Source organism: Diabrotica undecimpunctata, chromosome 3 (genome assembly GCF_040954645.1).
Source record: "Diabrotica undecimpunctata isolate CICGRU chromosome 3, icDiaUnde3, whole genome shotgun sequence".
Classification (NCBI taxonomy): Eukaryota; Metazoa; Arthropoda; class Insecta; order Coleoptera; family Chrysomelidae; genus Diabrotica; species Diabrotica undecimpunctata.
In genome coordinates, this window is record NC_092805.1 from 8930211 (window position 1) to 8951226 (window position 21016).

The 21016-nt window shown below is 32.6% G+C and overlaps 3 protein-coding genes across 3 annotated transcripts in view; 1 reads left to right on the forward strand and 2 right to left on the reverse strand.

Moving 5' to 3' along the window:
• stg1 (stargazin-like protein) overlaps positions 1 to 1947 on the forward strand; it is a 39316-nt gene extending 37369 nt beyond the window's left edge. Inside the window, exon 3 of the mRNA XM_072525233.1 lies at positions 1041 to 1947. Coding sequence (XP_072381334.1) covers positions 1041 to 1810 — 770 coding nt within the window. The 3' untranslated portion in view covers positions 1811 to 1947. The remainder of the gene's footprint in view (positions 1 to 1040) is intronic.
• Positions 1 to 4927, reverse strand: part of LOC140436419 (odorant receptor 13a-like) — a 78944-nt gene extending 74017 nt beyond the window's left edge. Inside the window, exon 1 of the mRNA XM_072525234.1 lies at positions 4815 to 4927. The gene's annotated coding sequence lies outside the window, so the exon portion shown is untranslated. The remainder of the gene's footprint in view (positions 1 to 4814) is intronic.
• Positions 4928 to 19652: 14725 nt separating this feature from the next.
• Positions 19653 to 20630, reverse strand: LOC140435673 (uncharacterized). Its single transcript, XM_072524393.1, has one exon. It carries the CDS (start codon positions 20628 to 20630, stop codon positions 19653 to 19655), a length of 978 nt encoding a protein of 325 aa, XP_072380494.1.
• Between the last annotated feature and the right edge of the window lie 386 nt (positions 20631 to 21016).

Here is a 21016-nt window from a genome sequence, read left to right on the forward strand (position 1 = left end):
TTCGTAGAACATTTCAACTACCTCTTCCTGATATGTTGTTGGGGGAGCATACACTTGTATCACCTTGATCTTGGTTTTGTTACCTTCGTCTATTACAATATAAGATACTTTATCAGAAACGCTTTTATATGTAGAAATGTATGGTGTAAGATACTTTTAGACAAGAAATCCTACTTAGTTATTATTCTATGTTACGTCTATTTTCCCTGTATAGTATAGGCGATTTCCAAAGTTTAGATGCATGCATTGTTCGTCTCTTCGTTTCACGTCTAACAGTCCTACAATATCCTACTTTATCTTGGATAGTTCTTCTTCAAGGAAAAAAATTTTTTAAGCCTATCATCTGAAGCATTTTTTTTTTGTTTGAGAAGTGCAAATTGGACAATAGTTATTTTTCTAATTCGTAGACCTTTTAATCTTTAGCCATCGATTGTTAAGCGTGTGCCTCCCCCAGAATCTGTGAGGCTGACCGGTTTTCCGGTCTGGGATTCTGAGATACTAGTTCTACCCACCTGGGGTATCGTCCCATTTTGTTTCAAGTTCAACATGTTGTATTTTGAGGGGTATATTGGCATTAAAACACCACGCTTGCCGGACGGGTTGGTGAGTGTTCGCAGTATCACTTCCGGTTAAATTAGTATTTGATTTTCGCCTGCGACTTTGTGGTACCGCACCTGTCAGGAATTGTATTCTTCAGCCACGGGCGACTAATGACACAGCTGCTGACCTGTGTCATATCCTCAGTTGATCCGCAGGTACTTATTTGGCGAAGTGTTATTCATACCTGTCCTGCATATCTACAGAAACGTTCCCTATCAGCCATTGGGATGCTCCGTGTCGGGGTTGAGGACTTCCCCGTCCAGTTTGTCTTGCACAAAATACTGAAGGACCCCTACTCAGTTTAGCATCCCTCCTCTACACAAGCTGAGACCGGCGCGGATCGCTCTTGTTATTTATTCTAAATTGTCTTTGGTTCTCTGTTAGTATAAAAGCGTCAGCTATTTTAATATTTGTTATTAATGTGTATGTTTCTTTTTTAGGTCTAGCAATGCTGTGTGGCCTCATAATGTACATCGCTGTTTTTAAATCAGAAGTAGGCAGTAAGTTACGTCCAAAGTCTCAACTTCAACCAGCGTCTTTTGAATATTACTACGGTTATTCCTTCATTGTATACGTCACCGGAGTTGTTTGCACCAAAATAACCGGAGTATTCTCCGTTTTTCTCTTCATAAATAGAAGCCAATACGAATGGAAGAGAAAGAGACTGATAGGTGCACCAATAGTTGATAATTTTGTAAATTATACCGAGAGGAGAATCATGCAACATCCACACCCATGCAGAATGCATCCAGAAGCGTATATTAATTCGAATAGTGCCATAGTTTACACGCCTTCAATACCACACAACCACGTCGGTAAAGTTGCTTACACCGGCCATTCTAGCACATTACCCTGTACATTACACCCCAGAAGATCGCAATCTAATTCTCTCAAAGACGTATCGTATTTTCCAGACATGTTCGCACCCTCAACCATATCGTATAGATTCCCTCACCACCTTAGCACGAATAACATTGAGAGCTTAGGGGGATTCCCGCGAGATGCCACTACTAACACCGTCAGTACCACGGCCGACATAGACTATGTTACCGACGATTATTCACCCAGTATGCACGAACACGAATTCACACGTTTCGATCTCGAAAGACCAATTAGTTTTCGGGCACCGAGTGTTTCTAGTTTAAGTTTGAGAAGTTCCGAAAGGCAAATGTATCACACGGATACGTTACGAAGGACTACCCCTGTTTAGTGTTCTATCGAATGTTGTTATTAGTTTTGATGTATGTTAGGCCGACTGAGTGGTGCCAAGTAATTTTATTACGTTTGTTCGTAAAAAATTTATATATAAAGTCAACCCTGAATTCATTATCAATAAAAAGTTTTATTATTGGGTACGATTTTTTATTTGATGACACACTTGAACGACCTTTATATCTTTCAGAAGTTTTTCTTTATGATCAGAGAAATTATGTAATAAATTGAGTTCAAACAATTGAGAATATAACAAAGTAATAGTAATGACGTCGAAGTTAAGATTATATACACACTATTGCTTTCTTTTATAAAGTTACATGAGTAACGTGGATTAATATGCGTTATATGCGTAATATATGAGAAGAATTTATTATATGGAATATAGAATAAGATATTTTATTCGTTAGCTGAAGGCAAATAGTTTATTAAATTAATCTTTTCTGTGTATCTGACATATTTCCTTTTCCATGTTACGAAATTAATTGAGTAGATTATCTGAAGTTTCAAAATACCAACTACTGTTTGTTATACAACCAACAATACAGTACTGCCTTAACTTCAAAAAATTTGAGTACGCATTCGCCACAATTTAAACTGTCGAATACGCTGTGACCAGAGATATGTAAGAGAGGGGATATGACACAAACGATATTTCTGTATCTACTAAATGGGACCACTTAATTTGACAGGATGTACTCTCCAATATGGCGACGGGCAGGTCCGGATTCAAATTAATTCAAACTGTATTTACGATTTACTGTTTAGTTTGGGAATAAGCATTGAGTTAGATTAATAATAGTTATTTGAAATAAAATTACTTTCATTTTTAGTACTCTTCAAGTACACTTTAATAATAATTATAAAATTTATTACATACATAAAGTTTAAAAAAATGTACAAAACCAGTCAATGATATGGTTTTAAAATTATAATATTTACATACAAGTAAAAAACAACAATTAGCAAGTGCACTCACATAAGTTTATATACATTTAGATATGTTAGTTCCATGTACTATTAATATAAATTATATATTTATATATAATTATTTTATATATTTATATAAAAAATATAAAAATTAGTTATTGTGTATAGGTAGGTAGTTAAAGAATTGTATCAAAGACATGCCGTGTTCTTTATCTTTTTTTAACTTATTGTGGTTTCTATGGAATTGTTATATCTGCATATAAAGGTCCCTTTTCCAGTAATGCGAGCCTATGATAAGGGATATTATAGCTAGTGTCAAAGTCGCGGGATATTTTAAACGGTTGAAAATACTACTTTTTAGCTGTTGCAACTGTCAACAATAACTAACTCAACAGGCGATTGTCGATATTCACCGGCTTTTCGTTTATTTTCCTTAACATATAAAGTTTGAGACACTCATCCTATGTATAAAGCTGGTACAAAAACTAGCTCACAATATGATGGTATATCGAGCCCTCGAATAAAAATTAGAAAAATGAAAGAGCTTTATTATATTGATGTTAACAATGTTTACAAGAATTTTTAAACAATATTTTTATTTTATTTTTTTTTTTTAACAATTTGAATTCCACTTAAGTGTCCACTAAATAATACCACTTTATTAATAAGAGGTCTCATACTGAGAGATTTGTCAGTCTTACTCTTGCACATATAGAACATCCTAATATCAATATAGCGGCTTGCTACAGCCTTTATTAGGAGTATTCTGTGATTATCTGAGAATTGTTGATCAATGCTATGACTAAGTAAATTTAAAAAGATGTCTTTGTTTATGTACCTCCTGAAAACTTTTGTAACTAAATCGTTGGTACTCATACAAGTTGGAGAAGGGATTTCTTTTAAAATTGTCTCAGCCATAAAGCATATATCAATTACACTTTTAGGTGGATATTGCAATCCTTTTTTATTTTTTTTTTATCAATAAATGAAAATAAAAAGTTGTTTCGAGTGACACTTACTAAGGCGCTTAAACATTCACTACAGACTAATCTTTTTTGTAAGTAAAACACAACATAACCAGCAATGTATGTAGTTATGCTTTTAGAGTATTGAGAGAAAGGATTGATATAGCTGTGATCATGATCAATTATATCTACTGACACATCAGTATCACAACTATTACTCAATCTATATTCTCTGGAAGTGATATTAATGTGATCGGTGGGATTGCATTTTAAAATATTTAAATCTTCTAAAGGAAAGCAGTTACCACTAAATTTATTTTTCAGTTCAACATGCACCAAAATTTTTTTATAAGCTGACTGAAACTTCATTTTGTACACCAATAAAGTAGATTTATTATAAAAAAAGCATAAATCATATTTTTAAACGCAAAAAACTGCTGTTGTTACATCAAAAAAAATGTCAAATAGTACATATTTAAAGAATGGCCAAAACAAAAATGTGATTAATTATTAACTAGTACTTTATACAAAATATCAAGAACCTTCTAGTTGAAATCTCTTTGTTCACACCTATACAAACTTATTTATTTGCAAATGAAAGCAAGTGAAATGTACAATTGAAGTTGTATACTGTGTAATGTCCAGGTGTAATTATAATTATAATTATGTCCAATTTACTAAATTTTGAAGGTTGCCAGTTCCCACACTATTTACGAACTGTATCCAGGTATTTCTCCTTTCAACATCTTTAGGAAATCTACAACCACATAAACCAAATTAAAAAGATTACATGTTCTTTTTACACGCGGCATCACTAAAAACGGAAGTGATACCGCCCTGTACACTGTTTACAATTTCATACTAACACAAAATAAAAGAACACGATGTCATAATAGTTTCACTTTAAATAAACGTAAAAACCGTACAAAAATAAGCTCAAAATATTTTTAAAATTAAATTTCTATGCACAGAACTACTCGACACAAACAACAATCTGTCAGATACTCACCAATATGGCGAACCGATCCCATCTATTTCACCGTATATCATATCCTCTGTCTTACATATCTCTGGCTGTGACCAAAATTTTCATTAATCAATATTTACCTTTTCGCAAGTTGCACAATCCACTATTGTTGTGTATTAATAAAACAAGTAGTTGGCGAGAACACCCTTTAATCAATATTAAAGTGAAACCTTACAACCATATTACTACTAACCTTACTAACTCCCTGGCCGCCATGTCACAACAACCCTGTGTCATATTGCCAACCCAAGGAATATCTTAACTAGCATGAGTACCAAAATACATAACATTTTCTCCTTTCATAAAAGGATTTATCTTTGGATAAAAATCGGAACCTATGTTTACAAATCCAAACGTTGAGGTGTTTGCCTTATGCGACTGCAACGTCCTACAAGATTTTATGGTTGTATTTGCATAGCAGGACTTTCATTTTCATTTTGGTCTGTTACTTCAGTTTGTTGTATATTATTATCTACCGATGTATCGCATGGTGTGGGCAATCAACTTTCTCAGATAATACACTTTTATTATTAGTAACATCATTTGCTATATGTGAATATGATTTTCTATCTATAACACTTCCATTCTCAACATTCTTTTTCTTAAACTATTAACATGTTTATATAACTTTCTGTCTCCCACCTTAACTAAATATGTCAAAACGCTTATGTGGTCCAAAATTTCCCCAACATTCCAATTTTCACTACACAATGAGTCTAAACCATTAAAGCAAACCGAATAAGATGGGCGGGCCACGTACTAAGTTCGAGTGACGAAAGACTCCTTAATGCCACATTCTCGGAAAGGCACGATGGCAGAAGGTCAGTTGGTCGCCCAAGAAAGTGATAGAAGGACGCAATAGCTAGTGATCTACGCAAAATGGGAATACAGCAATGGGAAATAGCTGCTCAGGACCGACAACTCTGAAGGGAAATAGTAAACGCGGCCAAGACTCACATAGAGTTGTAGAGCCAAATGATGATAAATGGGTCTAAACTCCCCACTAACACTTTATCGCAAGCCGAAAACAAGGGTACCTACACATTTGTTTTAACAAATCTAACCTTGCTTTCGGCTTGACTAAAAATCATTTCATTTGGGCTAATACCTGAGCTTGTTGGTGTGCTCCTATAACTAAACAAAAAATTTATAAGTTGTTGTTCTATTAACAAAGTTGATTTGCCGGAAATATACTTATCCACTGCCTCTTTGGCATTCTCAGCATGCCTTTCTACACTTCCATTGGATTGTGGGTGATAAGCTGGTGCCTTTAAAAGAAAGATTTACGTGACAAAACTTATCAAACTCTAATGAGTTAAAAGGTGGACCACCATCACACACAATTACATCAGGTAAACCTATATATCCGTATCCTATACATTTATTTTGAATGTCTTAAAGGATCAATAAAGATGACTATGACTATGACTATAACTGAAAATGTTATTTTTAACTTTTCAACAGTTTGTGTCAAATTAGTACCTTTTGATATTATGTGAATGTCAGTACAGAGTGAAGTACAGAGGAACCTATCTAAAAAGGATCTCGAATTCATTCTTTATTGACTTCATTTTTCATAATTCATTCTTTATAAGACCAGTTGACAAATCGGAACTGATCCAAACAATCAATAGTATTAAAAGCAAATCTTCCTATAGTATTGATGGACTATCCATAAAAATTTTCTTATATCTCCAAAAAAATGTGTTGGAAGTCCTGGTCTGACTAATTAATGACTTCTTTGAAAAAGGTATATTTCCAGAGTGCCTAAAGACAGCCATTATTATTTATATGTAACTATAACTTCTGATCTATTTAAATTAAAAACCTGGTGTGACTCTAATTTACTCTCTTTTAATGTGGATAAGCAAGGAGCTCTTTAACCCTTGCTTTTTAATTACAGTCAGATCAGTATCGTTGATTCTGTAAAATTTCTTGGTATTTTTGCTGTCTATCAAACTTAAATGGTCCCTTCATCGATTTGTAAAGTAAGATACTAACCTCAGCCTGCTGTTCAATAAGATCTGTTTCGAAGGAAATCAATTTAGTATCTTCCAAAATAACATATTTTTCTTTGTTAGAGTCTCATCTTCGATACGGTCTTCCTTATTGGGGTTCTAGTGCAGCTGGCCAATCTGATGTTATTTTTAAATTACAAAAAAGAGCAATACGGTATCTTTTTGGCCTTAGTAGAATAATAGATTGCAGAAGCTACGTCAAAAATCACGGGATTTTAACTCTTCCCTCTTTATATATTTTAGAAACTGTTTGCATAATTTGTAAACACCTACATGTTTTTCCAGCAAGATCTAATCATAACTACTCCACCAGAAATTCAACCTATACTATCTTACTAATAAAACACTCGTATTCTAAGGTTATTCTGTATTTATACCTAGAATAGTTATCCTAAGTATAAGGTAAATATAATACTAAAATAATTTGTTACAAATAAACTCGGTATATGTTAGTTATAAGTATTCCCATTTTATTCCGAAATAATAGTTTGGCAATGTCGCCATCTTTTGCACAAATACATATAACAACGACATACTGAGTGAAATATGTCAATTTTGATTTTTCTTTGAAACCGACACCAAATATATCTTTATTTGTTATCTTATATGTTGAGTTTGAGTATTTTAAAAACTTCCTCGACAGCCGCAACACCTCAAACACATTTTTTTATCATACAGCTACTCACAAAACAATACAAAAATAATATCTTTGACCATGGTGAGAAAGCACATAAAGTCATTTTGCCTAGTTTTGCAGTAGAAGCGATTTAATATTCACCGGTTACCTCTAAATCCGTTTTATAGCCCTAAATTACGTGTTACTTACTTTACTTGATTTTAGTTGTTGTTTTTATAATTATCTATATAAATGTCTTATACTAATATAGACTATTCTCCAAATTTTCCACCACCCATGAAATAAAAAATATGTCAAAAATGAAATTCGTGACTTATGTCATTTGATCCCAAGTGTGTCCATAACTTATGTGTTATTGCACTTACAGGAACGGGTTATGAAAATAATATTATAAAAAAAAGTATTTTTTATTTGTTATAAAAAAGGAAGTTTGATAAAAAAAATAAACCTAAAAAAAAGAATGAACCACTTAAACATAATAACTATTTAATCAATATCTTCGTCGATACCTGAATAGTCCAGCAACGCTGTTTCGATAAAAGATTTTCATAGAACCCATGAAAAGTTGTAGGGATTAAAGGAAGCAAATCAAGAAGATCCTTTTTTTTTCTTTATTTATTGGCACATGCGCCATATATTTCAACGGGGGAACTAAATTTTCCAACCCATTTCGTCTAATAAAAGAAATTTCCTTAAATGGCTTCTCTGCATTTAAGGATTTTTTGAAAAATATTTTCTTATTATCCCATTTTATATAACTTAGCCATTGCATGTCATGCCAGTGAAAAGGTTCTCCTTGATCGTCTTTTTTCCTAGACACCAATGGCCCCTTTAAGTTGTCGCATTTATGGCAAATATCCGTTTGAGGCTTTTTAAACGACAGATTCAATTTATGAAATTTAGATCTATAATATAGATACAACACAAAGTTTTGGTATGATTCCTTGTACAGGGAATACATTGCTTCTAGGGTCAAATGTGATGGTAGAAACCTTTTATTTGTTTGGACGCGTGAGTAGTGGCTTTCGTAACTCAGGAAACTCAAAATATGCTTACCGAGTTCTTCTAATTTTTCTTCAGACCACTTGTTTGGTGGAATATTCTTTCATTGGGCAGAATCAGTCTTTGCTTCCGCAGGTTATGCTCTTTTTATTAAAGCGATAACTTTTATGAAATTGTTTGTTTCATTGAAAGTCACAAGAAAGCATTTACGGCAAACAGAAATGGATTATTTATTTATAAAAAATATTTGTAGGTTTTGAGGCGAAATTTTTCTGTCTGGATCGTCTGTATGAGGCCTCTGCAATTTTTTGTCATGTATGGTGAAAAGACTGGCTATATAAGCTACTCTATTGTCGTAACTGCCCAAACTCCAATATTCGGGAAAAATTTCTTTCAGCTGATTTTCAGTGATTTTTGTTTTGCACTTTGCTCGGCATAGTGGCAGAGGTTGAAATGGTCTTTCTTGAATTATTTTACCATTTTTTGTAATATATGACTTCCCGAATTACTTTTTTTTTCGTATTTCTCTAGCCTTTCTTGTATCCGGTGTTTTGTTCAGCTGTTGACGTGATTTTTACGCTCTAAGTAAAATTGCTTGTAGTATTATTATTTTGTCATTAAAACAGAATTGCTTTTAGGAATGTATCTGCTATCAACTCATCATCAACAGAAACTTTAAACAAAAAACTTCTGGACATGTTATTCGCAATATCAAACAAAACTGAACTGTTTTAGGCTAAATTATTTTCTGCATGTAATGTTTCATTAGCGCCTAATATCATAAGTCACCGACGGGACGACAATAGAGAGCAAGTTCCAACTGGCTCTCTTCACATAAGTCGACTTAAGTGTTTATTCACAAACTCAAGTCGGTATTTTCTCAGTATGGTTAGTATGCACACTTCGCAATAACAGCTGTAAAAATGCATAGTAGACTAAAGTGCTTAGAGCCGATGATAGTATTACAAATCACCTACACATTTTTATAAAAAAAAAAATTCGGAAAATTTGACTTATGTGCTTACTCACCTCAGTCACAGATATATTCTTGTCACTGATGACTATGACATTCATAAAATAGGTTATACTAGACTTAAACAAGGGTGTGGGTCGGTATAATCCTGGAATAAATTCTTATATCAAGTATAACCTATATCTAAGTTATTCCATGTTTATTGGTAGTGATTTTGCCTATACCTGATTTATTCTGAGAATAAGTTTTATACTTGGTTTATTAGTTATGCTGTTGATGTATATTTACCGATCTAGTCCACTGAGTTAGTAAAGAAATCTCTATTATATTCGGCAAAAAAATTATACAACCATCTTCGTTTGCAACTTAAATCTGCAACTGCTTTCCTTAAGTTCTGTAAAATGACAAAAGCCTATCTATCTGAAAGACTGTATTATTCAATAGAAGAGTTTCTTAATGAATAACTAAGAAATTACAGTACCTTTATGTACAAGTAACTTTTGTATATATTTGGGTATCACATCCAGCAACTTTTTATTACGAAATTTGCAATTTATTTAAATTTTTGAATGGATTGTGTATTTTATTATCTTTTATTTTGTGATATTGACGATTTATGTAATTTCAATAAATTTTAATTATTATTGTTATTTTTCTGACTTTTTGTAAGCTTTGGCCATAAAATTGTACAATTTTCAGTGACAATAAAGCATATTTCTATTTCTAATAATTAATTGCTTCTAGGGTCGACCAATTAGTTGTTATTAGGGTCAAATAATTAACAGCAAAGCAATTAAATTTTTCTGAGTGTATTCATCACCATTACGAAATATAGAAATTCTTTCCAGGCACACTGTTTCAATACCGATGGGATGAACCGATTAAACCTAGTAGGCATACAACGTCTATAGTTCATCCCAAACCCTTCTTTCAGTGCGTCACAGTTTATCGAATTCTCTCTAACGCATTAAGCTAGAAGTGACAGAAAAAAACGTGAGTCTGTGATTATTATACATAGAACTTAGAAAATTATATATCGTTCACGGGTATTTGCATATTAAAGCGAATTCTACTTACGGATATATAATTGGTTGGAGTTTAGAATACGCTAAATAGATATCCAATCAATGATACGCATAAATATAATTTGACGCAGATGGTCTCGATAGTGACAGTACTTTGACAATGTCAACTGATAAAATGATAATTGTCATTCCAGGATAGTATTTTCAGACATTTTACAGTGAAAATTTAATTTTGTATTTATTGTCATAAAAATATTTTAAATATGCCGAGATATACCGAGAATGAACAAAGACTATTATTAAAATTATTAAATTATTTTCAATTAGAAAAAGACGCTGGGACAACTTTATTACCAGTTTCTGCCGTTCGTGAAGTAAGTTTTAAATTATTCTAAAGAATATTCATATTAGTAGTTTAAATACTATACATTTTAGCCATAGTGTTTGTAATAAATAATAATAAATACATAAATAAATCTTAGCTAATTAAGCACTTTCCTTGGAATGTATAGAATAGGAATTAGGACAAACTGCCGTTCCAATATAATGCACAATAAAAATTTTTATACAGGACGGGACCTCTAATATGTAAATTAAAAAAAAATTTAAATTCTTAAAATTTTTACTCCACATTTTCAAAAAATAACCTTTTCACATTTAGCCGATTAATATCCTTCAACTGTCAGATTTAACTAAAATTTCATGCAATAATTCTCGACATTCTTAAAATCCTATATGACGTCAAAATTAGTGACGCACTGAAAGAAGGGTTTGGGACAGACTGTACTTACATAATACATAAAGCTAGCCCAGGCCCACGGTTCGTAGACTTACTACGGTTGCCTCTTCCGACTGGGGTGGGGATGCTTGAGCTACGTCACCAGAGTACACAAGAATACAAAACCCATTTATTCGCGATTGAAACTGAATGTAAAGGGCAGGTCGATTGCAGTGTTGATTGGTTGAAGGGGAAGAATTACGTCACGAGAGTACAGTTTCGGGCTTAATGTTCATTGGTTAGGCGGAAGAGGCAACCGTAGTAAGTCTACGAACCGTGGCCCAGGCCCAGATTATCAGTAGTTGTCAAACGATATGAAAACAAACGTCAGAAAGAAATGGTTTTAAGCGCCCCCCTCCCTTTGTGCAAGTCAATTTTTTTTTTTCGAACTTCACAACAGTATGAATTTTTTTGACGTGATTGACAATATAAAAAAGTTACTTTTACGCCTAGATAGGTATAAGTAAAGCAATTTTACGCCTAGGCACAAAAGTGTAAAAGTCAAAATATCAAAAGTTTCGTAAACCGCGGTGAACTTGGTAGGCAACAATCCTTCGGTTGCAGACTTTGTAGTATTCAAAATATCTGAAGGAATACGGAGGGATCCCAATGCCGAGGGATCTTCCAAATCAGGCATAATACTCGTACTTTTGGACGACAATTAGCACAAATGTTCACAAAACTTATAGGAGTAGTGCAAATATGCAAAAATCCGTGATTTTTATTGTCAAAGTGACAATCAATAGAAGCAACCATAATAACATAAATTAATTGTGAAATTTGAAAAAAAATAACATGTTCTATTCGGAGTGAACATGACTTTTCGTGCCTCGGCTTAATCGGTTAAACGTACACAGTCTCGCCACAAAATCATTTTTACTCCTAATAAAACAATTACTGGATAACACTCTACTAACTTCATTTTGAAAGTCGATTTTTGTTTAAAGAAAATAAATATAATAATAATAATAATAATAGATTTTTGTTTAAAGAAAATAAATATAACTTTTATAATTTTACAATATTTTTTTTTTCTTTTCAAAAAGAAAAACAAAAAAAAACTGGTTGGTGGGTTGTTGGTCCTTCTTCCAATTTGTTTCTCGACTCCAACGTTTCATATTATTCGATTAACAGAAACGCGAGGAGATCCGTAGATCCCAACGCGTAATGTGGTTGAAAGGTGAACTAAGCTGCTTTTTACAGTTTCCTTCTTTCCTTGTTCCGCTCGTTTAGAATTTAACAAATAAATGACGCAAACGCCCAAACTTACATAATAAATTATAATAAATACATTTTTGCTTTAAAATATAAAATTAAATTTTCACAATTTCAGTTTCACTGTCGACGAACGTGGTTAAACAAAATTGAGAATTTTAGACAGCTAGTGTTAAAGAAATCAATATAGCCTTAAAATAAATAATACCAAACCAAAACAAGATTATGGCCAATTCGTAAGAGAAAAATAATCCATCACCAGACATGACAATACATGGGCAACCCATAAAAACTCTGAGCAAGTGTAGATACTTGGGTTTTATATTTTAATGCAAAAATGTATAATAAATTATTATAATTTATTATGAAAGTGTGGGCGTTTGCGTCATCTATTTGTTAAATTCTAAACGAGCGGACCCAGGAAAAAAGGAAACTGTAAAGAGCAGCTTAATTCACCTTTCAAACACATTACGTGTTGGGATCTACGGATCTCCTCGCGTTTCTGTTATCCGAATAATATGAAACGTTGGAGTCGAGACCAAACAAGTTTTTGTTTTTTTTTGGAAAGAAAAAAAAAAAATCGGAAGTCGGTTTTACGGGCGAAGATTTTACGTGACAACGTCTTTTTCTCGGTAGAATATTTATTGATATGAATATTATTAAATTGCACAATAGGAACAAGGAATTGAATGAAAATAAGAATTGCACAAATTTTAACTATAGAAATATATTTTGTTTACTAAAACATTGTACATGTAAACTTAAACTTAACTAATTTCTATTTGAGTGATTTTGTTGAGGATAGGACGATGATAGGAGAAATATGAAATGAAAGGAAGTGTTTCTGCTGTAATGTGTCTTGAACGCCAAGAACGCTCGAGAAAGACAGACACAAGCACGGAAGCACGCACCGATTCAACGCGCCTAATTCTCTAGTGCTGCGCGCGCAGCGGACCGATCATGTTTGAGTGGGAGAGAGACGCAAGGCATTCGCCGGTCCGGCGGGCCTCTCTCTCGTTCGGTGACTCACTGTAACAGACGTGAGCGGGCGTTACACTTTTTCATGAATGACTCCGAGCCACAACCTAATTTAAGACGTTGTCACGTCAATATTGTAAAATTATAAAAGTTATATTTATTTTCTTTAATCAAAAATCGACTTTCAAAATGAAGTTAGTAGAGTGTTATCAGTAAATTGTTTTATTAGGAGTAAAAATGATCTTGTGGCGAGGCTGTACGTTTAAGGTTGATCTGCACCCCCCAAAAGACACCCCAAAGAAAAAATTCGAGAAGGTATATGTGATGACTAGAAGTATTTTGACAACTTTTAAGCAAACTTCATGTTTTCGTTTTTGAAAAAACTCAAATTTTTTAATTACAAATGATTTCTCGTTTTTTATGACTAAAAACCAATCTTCTCCAGGGTGATTGTCTTTAAAAGGAGTTTTAAATTTGTTGGATTTTATTCTGGATAATCCAAATCCGTACAATTCCACTATCTTGAGTCCATGAGCAAGTCGCCTTTCATGTTCTTCTGAAATGGCTATTCTTCTGCCAAGTGATTTACTAATTATACCATGTTTACCTTTCAAGCGATCCATCGTTGTATTTAACGGCATTTTGTATTTTTTGCTTGCCTTGTAGGCATTTATGTCCTGCCCTAATTTCTACCAATACTTTTTCAAATGTTTCTGATGGATACGCTCTTCGGTTCGTTTTTCTAACATAATTACGAACCATTTTGGATCTAAAAAAGTTATAAATAAATAATTTGAGCAACAAACCATAAAAAGTATAAAAAAGTGTTTGAAATTTACTGGAAAAAGCACAACTTCGGTCTTACCCTGCCATATGCTCCGAACTTAACCCGTGCACTAATATTAGCGATTTTCAAAATTTAAGCAATGTTCTTAATACTTATCTACCAAAAGTAAGTGCACAAGACTCAAAATTTGCTCTAAGGAATGGCACTTTGTTTGACAGCTAGTTAGATATGTACTGCACAAGTTCCCAAATTTTGTAAATGTCAAAACAACAGACAAATTATTTATGAGTGAAAGACACCTATTTAGAGCGATTACGTTCTTGCCAAGCTTACGATCTTACCCCACTCCACCTTACTTATACCGTTGATTGATTGATATATTATATTATATTCCAATATTTCAATCAACGCTTATACCTACTTAGGTATCTAATCTTTTCAAGAGAATATAAATATCTAATATGCGGATCGAAAAATGGAAAACTGGACCAAAGCTTTATTATGTCTCATAAGTATACATACCACACATCATTTTTGGTGAAAGAATATTATTAGGGCATAAAAATGTGGTTATCTTATATTTCAAGTCTCTACAAAAGCTCTATAATTTCTTTCCTTTATGCTTAGGTATATTTATTTACAAGATGTGTGATAAGAAATTTAAATTTCAAAGATAAACGGTATTTATTACTTTGCGGGAATTGTTTTTATTGGGAAAGAGAACTCTTTGAATTAATTAAAAAACGCAAGATTGGTTACCTTGGGCACATATTGAGAGGAGCAAAATATGAAATACCACGGTTAATCCTACAAGGGAAGATCGAAGGTAGGAGAGGAGCCGGCCGCAAACAATTATCCTGGTTAAGAAATATTAAAGAATGGACAGGAATACACAATACAGGCGAGCTGTGTCACGCCACCAAGAACAGAATTCTAGTAATCGAGATAGTCGCCTACGCACTTTGGTGTATGGCATGTTAAGAAGAAGAAGGGAATTGTTTTTATGCCTATTTTTAACCAAGATATCTACCTAGCCATTTTTTAAATGCAATCATTATGTATTTATTAACATTAAGATTTTTTATTCTATTTGATTTATGGAGCTATTTAAAACCCCAGTAAAATTTTACTTAATTAATTAATTTTATTATCATCATCTATCATAATCGCAGATCAAACCAAAATCACCAATTTTAGCATTGACAAAAGTTCATAGCACGAAAACAGAAAAGCGAGAAGATCCTCCGTTTATCGGTCAGTCTGGGGCAGAAATGGGTTGTCGGTTGTCGTCGCTTTAGTTTGGATACGCCCACAAAATGGTGGCCCGACAACATGGCATCTTTTAAAGTTTTAATGAAAATCTAAAACTAGAAGTGTATCAGATATAAATATTAGTATTTTATGAATATTACTACATTTTTATAATGTTTTAAATATATTTTAAACAGTTTATTTACATTAATTTAAAATAATAATCACATAAATTCCCATATTAAATACTAGCGCCACCTATTGGCAAATAGATAAAGTTTTGTGAAAAATTTATAGCCTGACAAAATGGAATGTTTTAAAGTTTAAATGAAAATCTAAAAGTAAAAGTGTATTAGATATAAATATTAGTATTTTATAAATAATATTACATTTTTATAATGTTTTAAAATATATTTTGAACATTTTATTTACATTATAATAAAACAATCAAATGAATTCTTTTATTTAATGCTAGCGTCACCTATTGGCAAATAGATATAGTTTTTTGAAAAATTTATTCCCACACTGTTGCCAGAACTATAATCCTATAATGTTAAGGCATTTAGCAGGTTAATAGCATACCGGCATAAATTAAACTTTAAATGACAAATTAACTTTGTTGATTGATTGATAAACAGTTAGTTATCAGACAATATTGTACAAATCAATATAAACTAAAATTATACTAGTATACTCTATATTTTATACTATAAATTATTCTTTATGAATATTAACAACGCCTAATGCATGCTGGAAAAATGTAAACTAGGCAACATTGTGGCTGATATCTGACCAATGTAGTTTTAGATAATTTGCAATCTTGTTTTTATTTTATTATAAATCCTAAGATATTATAATTATATTTTATATTGTACCCTTACTAACATTTAGCTTAACTGCTTGCGCCATCTATGTGGCAAGCAAAAGACAAACTCACTCAACCGATTCTCGCATTCCTTTCCTCCTGTTATAAAATCTTGGAAACTTCTTGGATTCCAAAAATATTGCATGGAATTTATAACAGGGTTTTTATGTTAGAAGTTAATCATGGTACAATGAATACACACAAGGTATGATACATAATGTTCCAAAATCGGTTCGCTTTCGCGCATGACGTAGTCAAGATCGCTTATTCCCGCAACATTTGAATGTAGTTGTATAGGAAAGACTTTTAATTTTAAGTTTTTTTATATAATTTGGCTAATTTAATTATAGTAATTATAAAGAGATGATAAAATGATGTTATTATAATATTTATCCTTTATAAAACATAGATATCCTTTATAAGACAAGTTTTAATGATCTTTTATTACACGTAGGTACAGGTTAATTAACTTATACTCCAGAGTTCGATATTTCAGATGTTTAAAAAGATACAAAAAAGTGGTAATAGAGGTACACAAAATTTGTACGTATATATACCTACTGAACTAAACACAAAATCAAAATAAATAATGACAAAGTCAACTTTATTTATATCGAATGAGCTAGCTGGCCATCGAATATGAGTGTAGTGTGGGCACACAATATTGCACAACATTTAAAATGACATTTTTGTAATATTCACACATACAATTATCTTGGTATTGTTTATAATAATGATAACATTGTATATTTTAATAATGATAACATGGTTTAACAAAGAAAAATATGTTATTTTGGAAGATGCTAAATTGATTTCCTCCGAAACATTTCTTATTGCAAATTGCTTAGCAGGCTGAGGCTAATTTCTTACTTAACAAATCGATATGAAAAAACCATTTAAGGTTTCATGACCAATAATTAATAAAAATAAAGATTTAGACTTACGTCGTTGACCTAGAAGTAGTAAGAAGCTGCTCAACATACTTTTTGGACTCTCTGTGTTCGCCTCCTTGTATGCGTTTCTTTTGGTTGGTTAAAAGGGTAGCCGATGTTGATTTAGGCAAATAAAGACTAGGTACTGCCTCAGGTTTGAGTTTTAGACCCTTTTTAGAAACGTAATTTAAAAGTTCCTGTTGTAGATTTCTTTGGTAATCTTCAGTTTTAAAATGTGTATAACAAATTCTTGCAGTATTACAATTAAAATTATCCTATCTACAACAAGATATAATCCACAGTTTTCTGGTCACGCTATCTTTAGGAAATGTATGAAACCTAAAGATTTTATCTTCATTGTCACTATTGCAACAAGCAATTGCACAGCGTACTTTGAAAAAGGTACAAAACCAGATATACAATGGCAAATAAAAACTCTCAGTTTTACAAAAAAATACTATACAGTATAAATAAATAGTAACTAAACACCATTTGTATAAAGACACATATGTAAGCATATATCTAAATTATTTTTCTATTATAAAATAGATGACTCAGTCAGTATTGAGATACTTTAAAATATATTTATTATCTCATAACTTGCAATTTGCAATAGTCACCATTGATAACCGATATTATTGTTGAACTTTTGTTTTTATACAAGCTTTCTGTCTTGCCGGTGTAAAGTCGTCTGAAGTCGATATTTATTGTGTTTTGCGTTTGAACTAATTCGTGTCTTATTTTCATATTATTATATTGTTTGATTAGTAAATTTTGTATATAATAATCGGTAGGTTATAGTAATGTGTATATTTTTTATTTTACTAAATTTCATTATAACTCATCTAAAATACCATATTGAATTGTAAAACAGATTTTTCTCTATTGTACTCTATTTTGTTTTTATTTTAGTAAAACTGCTTGGAAGTGAGTGACAGTGAATCAGAATAAGCAAATCTACTACTATTTACCTATTCACAGTATTTCCTCTGCAGAAAATTTTTAAATTTCAAGGGATTTGCATACAAAAAGAGTGCTAACAAAAATAAATATTTTGCCTGAATCTCTAGGAGAAGTAAAGGTATTACGCTACTGAAAATATATTTTTTATTCAATTATAACCAAAACAAAACATTTAAAAAAAAATTAGATCACTTTTTAACCATAATTTCAAAATTAATGTGTACGTTAAGCTGTAATAATGAGTCCGAGGTGGTTCAGGCGATCTTAACTACGTCACACTCCTGGGCCAGCTGTCAAATGTCATGCGCAATATCATACCTTGTGTATTCATTGTACCATGGAAGTTAATTTAGTAAAAAATGTATTAAATGTAGAGGAAAGGCATCAAATTTGAGACACTTTTTTTGAAAAACAAATATAAAACAGAATATTCAAAAATTTTTAAAACATTAATTTGAAAAACTTAAATTTGATGTTTCTAGAACACAACAAAAAAAAATAAAAATAAAACATATATTTTTGCAAAAAAAAATACATTTAATTTTTTTTTGCGACATTTAATATTAAAAATAAAAGGTGCCCTAATTTGGGATAGCCAGGTATCTAAACTGGAGACAGGTACCTTAATTTGAGATACTATTCAAAAAAGCCCTATCCTTCGCAGAAAAGGCAAATAAATGTGCTGAACTTTATTTCTCCACAGTCTTCATGTGCCCACCTGCCACGTTGGTAACATTTTCCCCATCGTTCGCCATATCTATCGTCGGAAAATTTTCCGGTGCAAAATAAACATTCCGCGTCGTTTTCTCCACTTTCGTTGGACGATGAATCAGCTAATGGAAAGTCTTCACTGCTATCTGAGCTTGAACTCGAAGAAATTTTCCGCTTCCTTCTTGATGTTTTGCCTTTTGATGTAGAAGGTTGACCTACGTCTTCATCTGCTATTTCTTCTTCGGGCGTTGCTGTTTTTTTTTATCTAACACCTTTTGTTGAACTGTTTTTTTTTTTCTGGAGCAAATACACAATCCAAGTTTAGCTGGGGTACTAGTTTTTTTGCTTTTTACTTCTGCAAACTTTGCTCTAATTCTTCTTTGTAGGTTGTTAGAGTAATTACTGAAGCTTTTCCTGATCTGGCATGTTGTTTTTTAGTGGTATCTCTCTTGTATGTACGGATTGGACAGATGTCTTTCGGAGAAACAAGTTGTTAATGACGTAGTGGTGGACTAGTAGTTCTATGTTCTCGCATTGGATGATTTGGTTGTTCATGGTTTGGTTCTATTATTTGTTCTTCCCTTTAGTTTTGTGTTTCTAAGTGCTCTTGAATTCCAAATTCAAAGTCCCTAAAAAGATGGCGACAAATAGGGACCAGTCCAGTTTTTCGAAATCCATTGCAAGATATTTCCATTGTCGCAGCTCTGTTATACGCTTTACAAAAAATACTGGCAACGGCATAAGGCGACACAACACTCAACTGATTTTCTCTAAGCGAGTTTTCTATTTTTGTGCGTAGTAAATTTTCAGCGGTGCCATAAAAGCAACATCCAACGGTTGCATTTTATGTGTAGCTTGGAATGGGAGACAAATAATCGTCACATGATTCTGTTTGGCCAAATCTATTAGAGCAACGTTTCTCGTATGAGAATAGTGACCATCAAGGACGAGAAGAACAGGGTCTGCAGCTGAAGGTTTAGTGAATTTTATAAAGTGGTGAAGCCATCTAGTGAAAATATCGGCCTGTACCCAACTTGGCATTCTGCGACTGCTCCTAGCAGCTCTGGGAGCTCCTAGCATCAACTCTGGTTTTATATTTTTTCTAGGGAAGATTAATAATGGTGGTACGAAAACTCCTGCAGCATTCATACATGTAATAGCAGTAATCAGCTTGCCCCTTTCTGCTGAAGTAAGTGACAAAACCTGCTTCTTCTCTCTCATGGAAATTACTTTGCTATGTTTGTGCTGAACAATCGTAAGCCCCGTTTCGTCTACATTGAATATACGTTTTGCAGGGATAGTAAGCTTGAGATATTCTGGTTCATACAGGTCAAAGAACTTGGATACATTTTCAGGAGTAAAAGAGTTTACTCGAGCACATGACATTCCCTGAGGAGTACGCATTGAAAGCGTCGGATGCCTTTTCAGAAAGAGCCTCAACCATTTCTTTCCGGCTGATTTTTTGACTCCGCTAAATGGATGTGGTAGTGAGTTTCGTATTGCAAGTTGAAATGCCAGTCGTTTTATATCACGCGCTCTTAGCCCGAAATAACGTTGCTCCATAGTTAGGGCATACTCAACCAACTCATTTTCTAATTCCAAAGGAAGAATAGGTCCGCGGCCAATTGATATCCCGACGAGTTCTTCTGGAGTCTTGTCTGATTTTACATATCGTTCTAAGGTATCTTTTGGTACTCCAAAAACTTTTGAGGCCTTCAAATAGCCCATCCCTCTATTTCTTACTGTATTTACAGCCCACATCATATCATTTGCGTTCCATTTTTTATTTTTTGGCGGCATCTACAAACAAAAAAAAAACATATAAAAATAAAAATTTTACACGGGGTCCTAATTTGAGACACTCTCAAATTTGGAACCTACAGGTATCTCAAATTAGGATTTCTCAGAAAAATAAAACGCATTTTTGTTGATTATGTATGCCACACAATTACCGTTTAATTTGCATAAAATGCATTAACTAATATTAAACTAACAAAAAAAATAATTGGAGTAAATGTAATTATCTTACTTTGATGTATTGTAAGTTTTTATAAATTCCGAAAAAAATTTGTGTAATGTGTAAATCAAATTAACGTTGACAAAACAAAAAAGGTCACTTCTAAGCGTCAATTAAAAGCAGATCTACC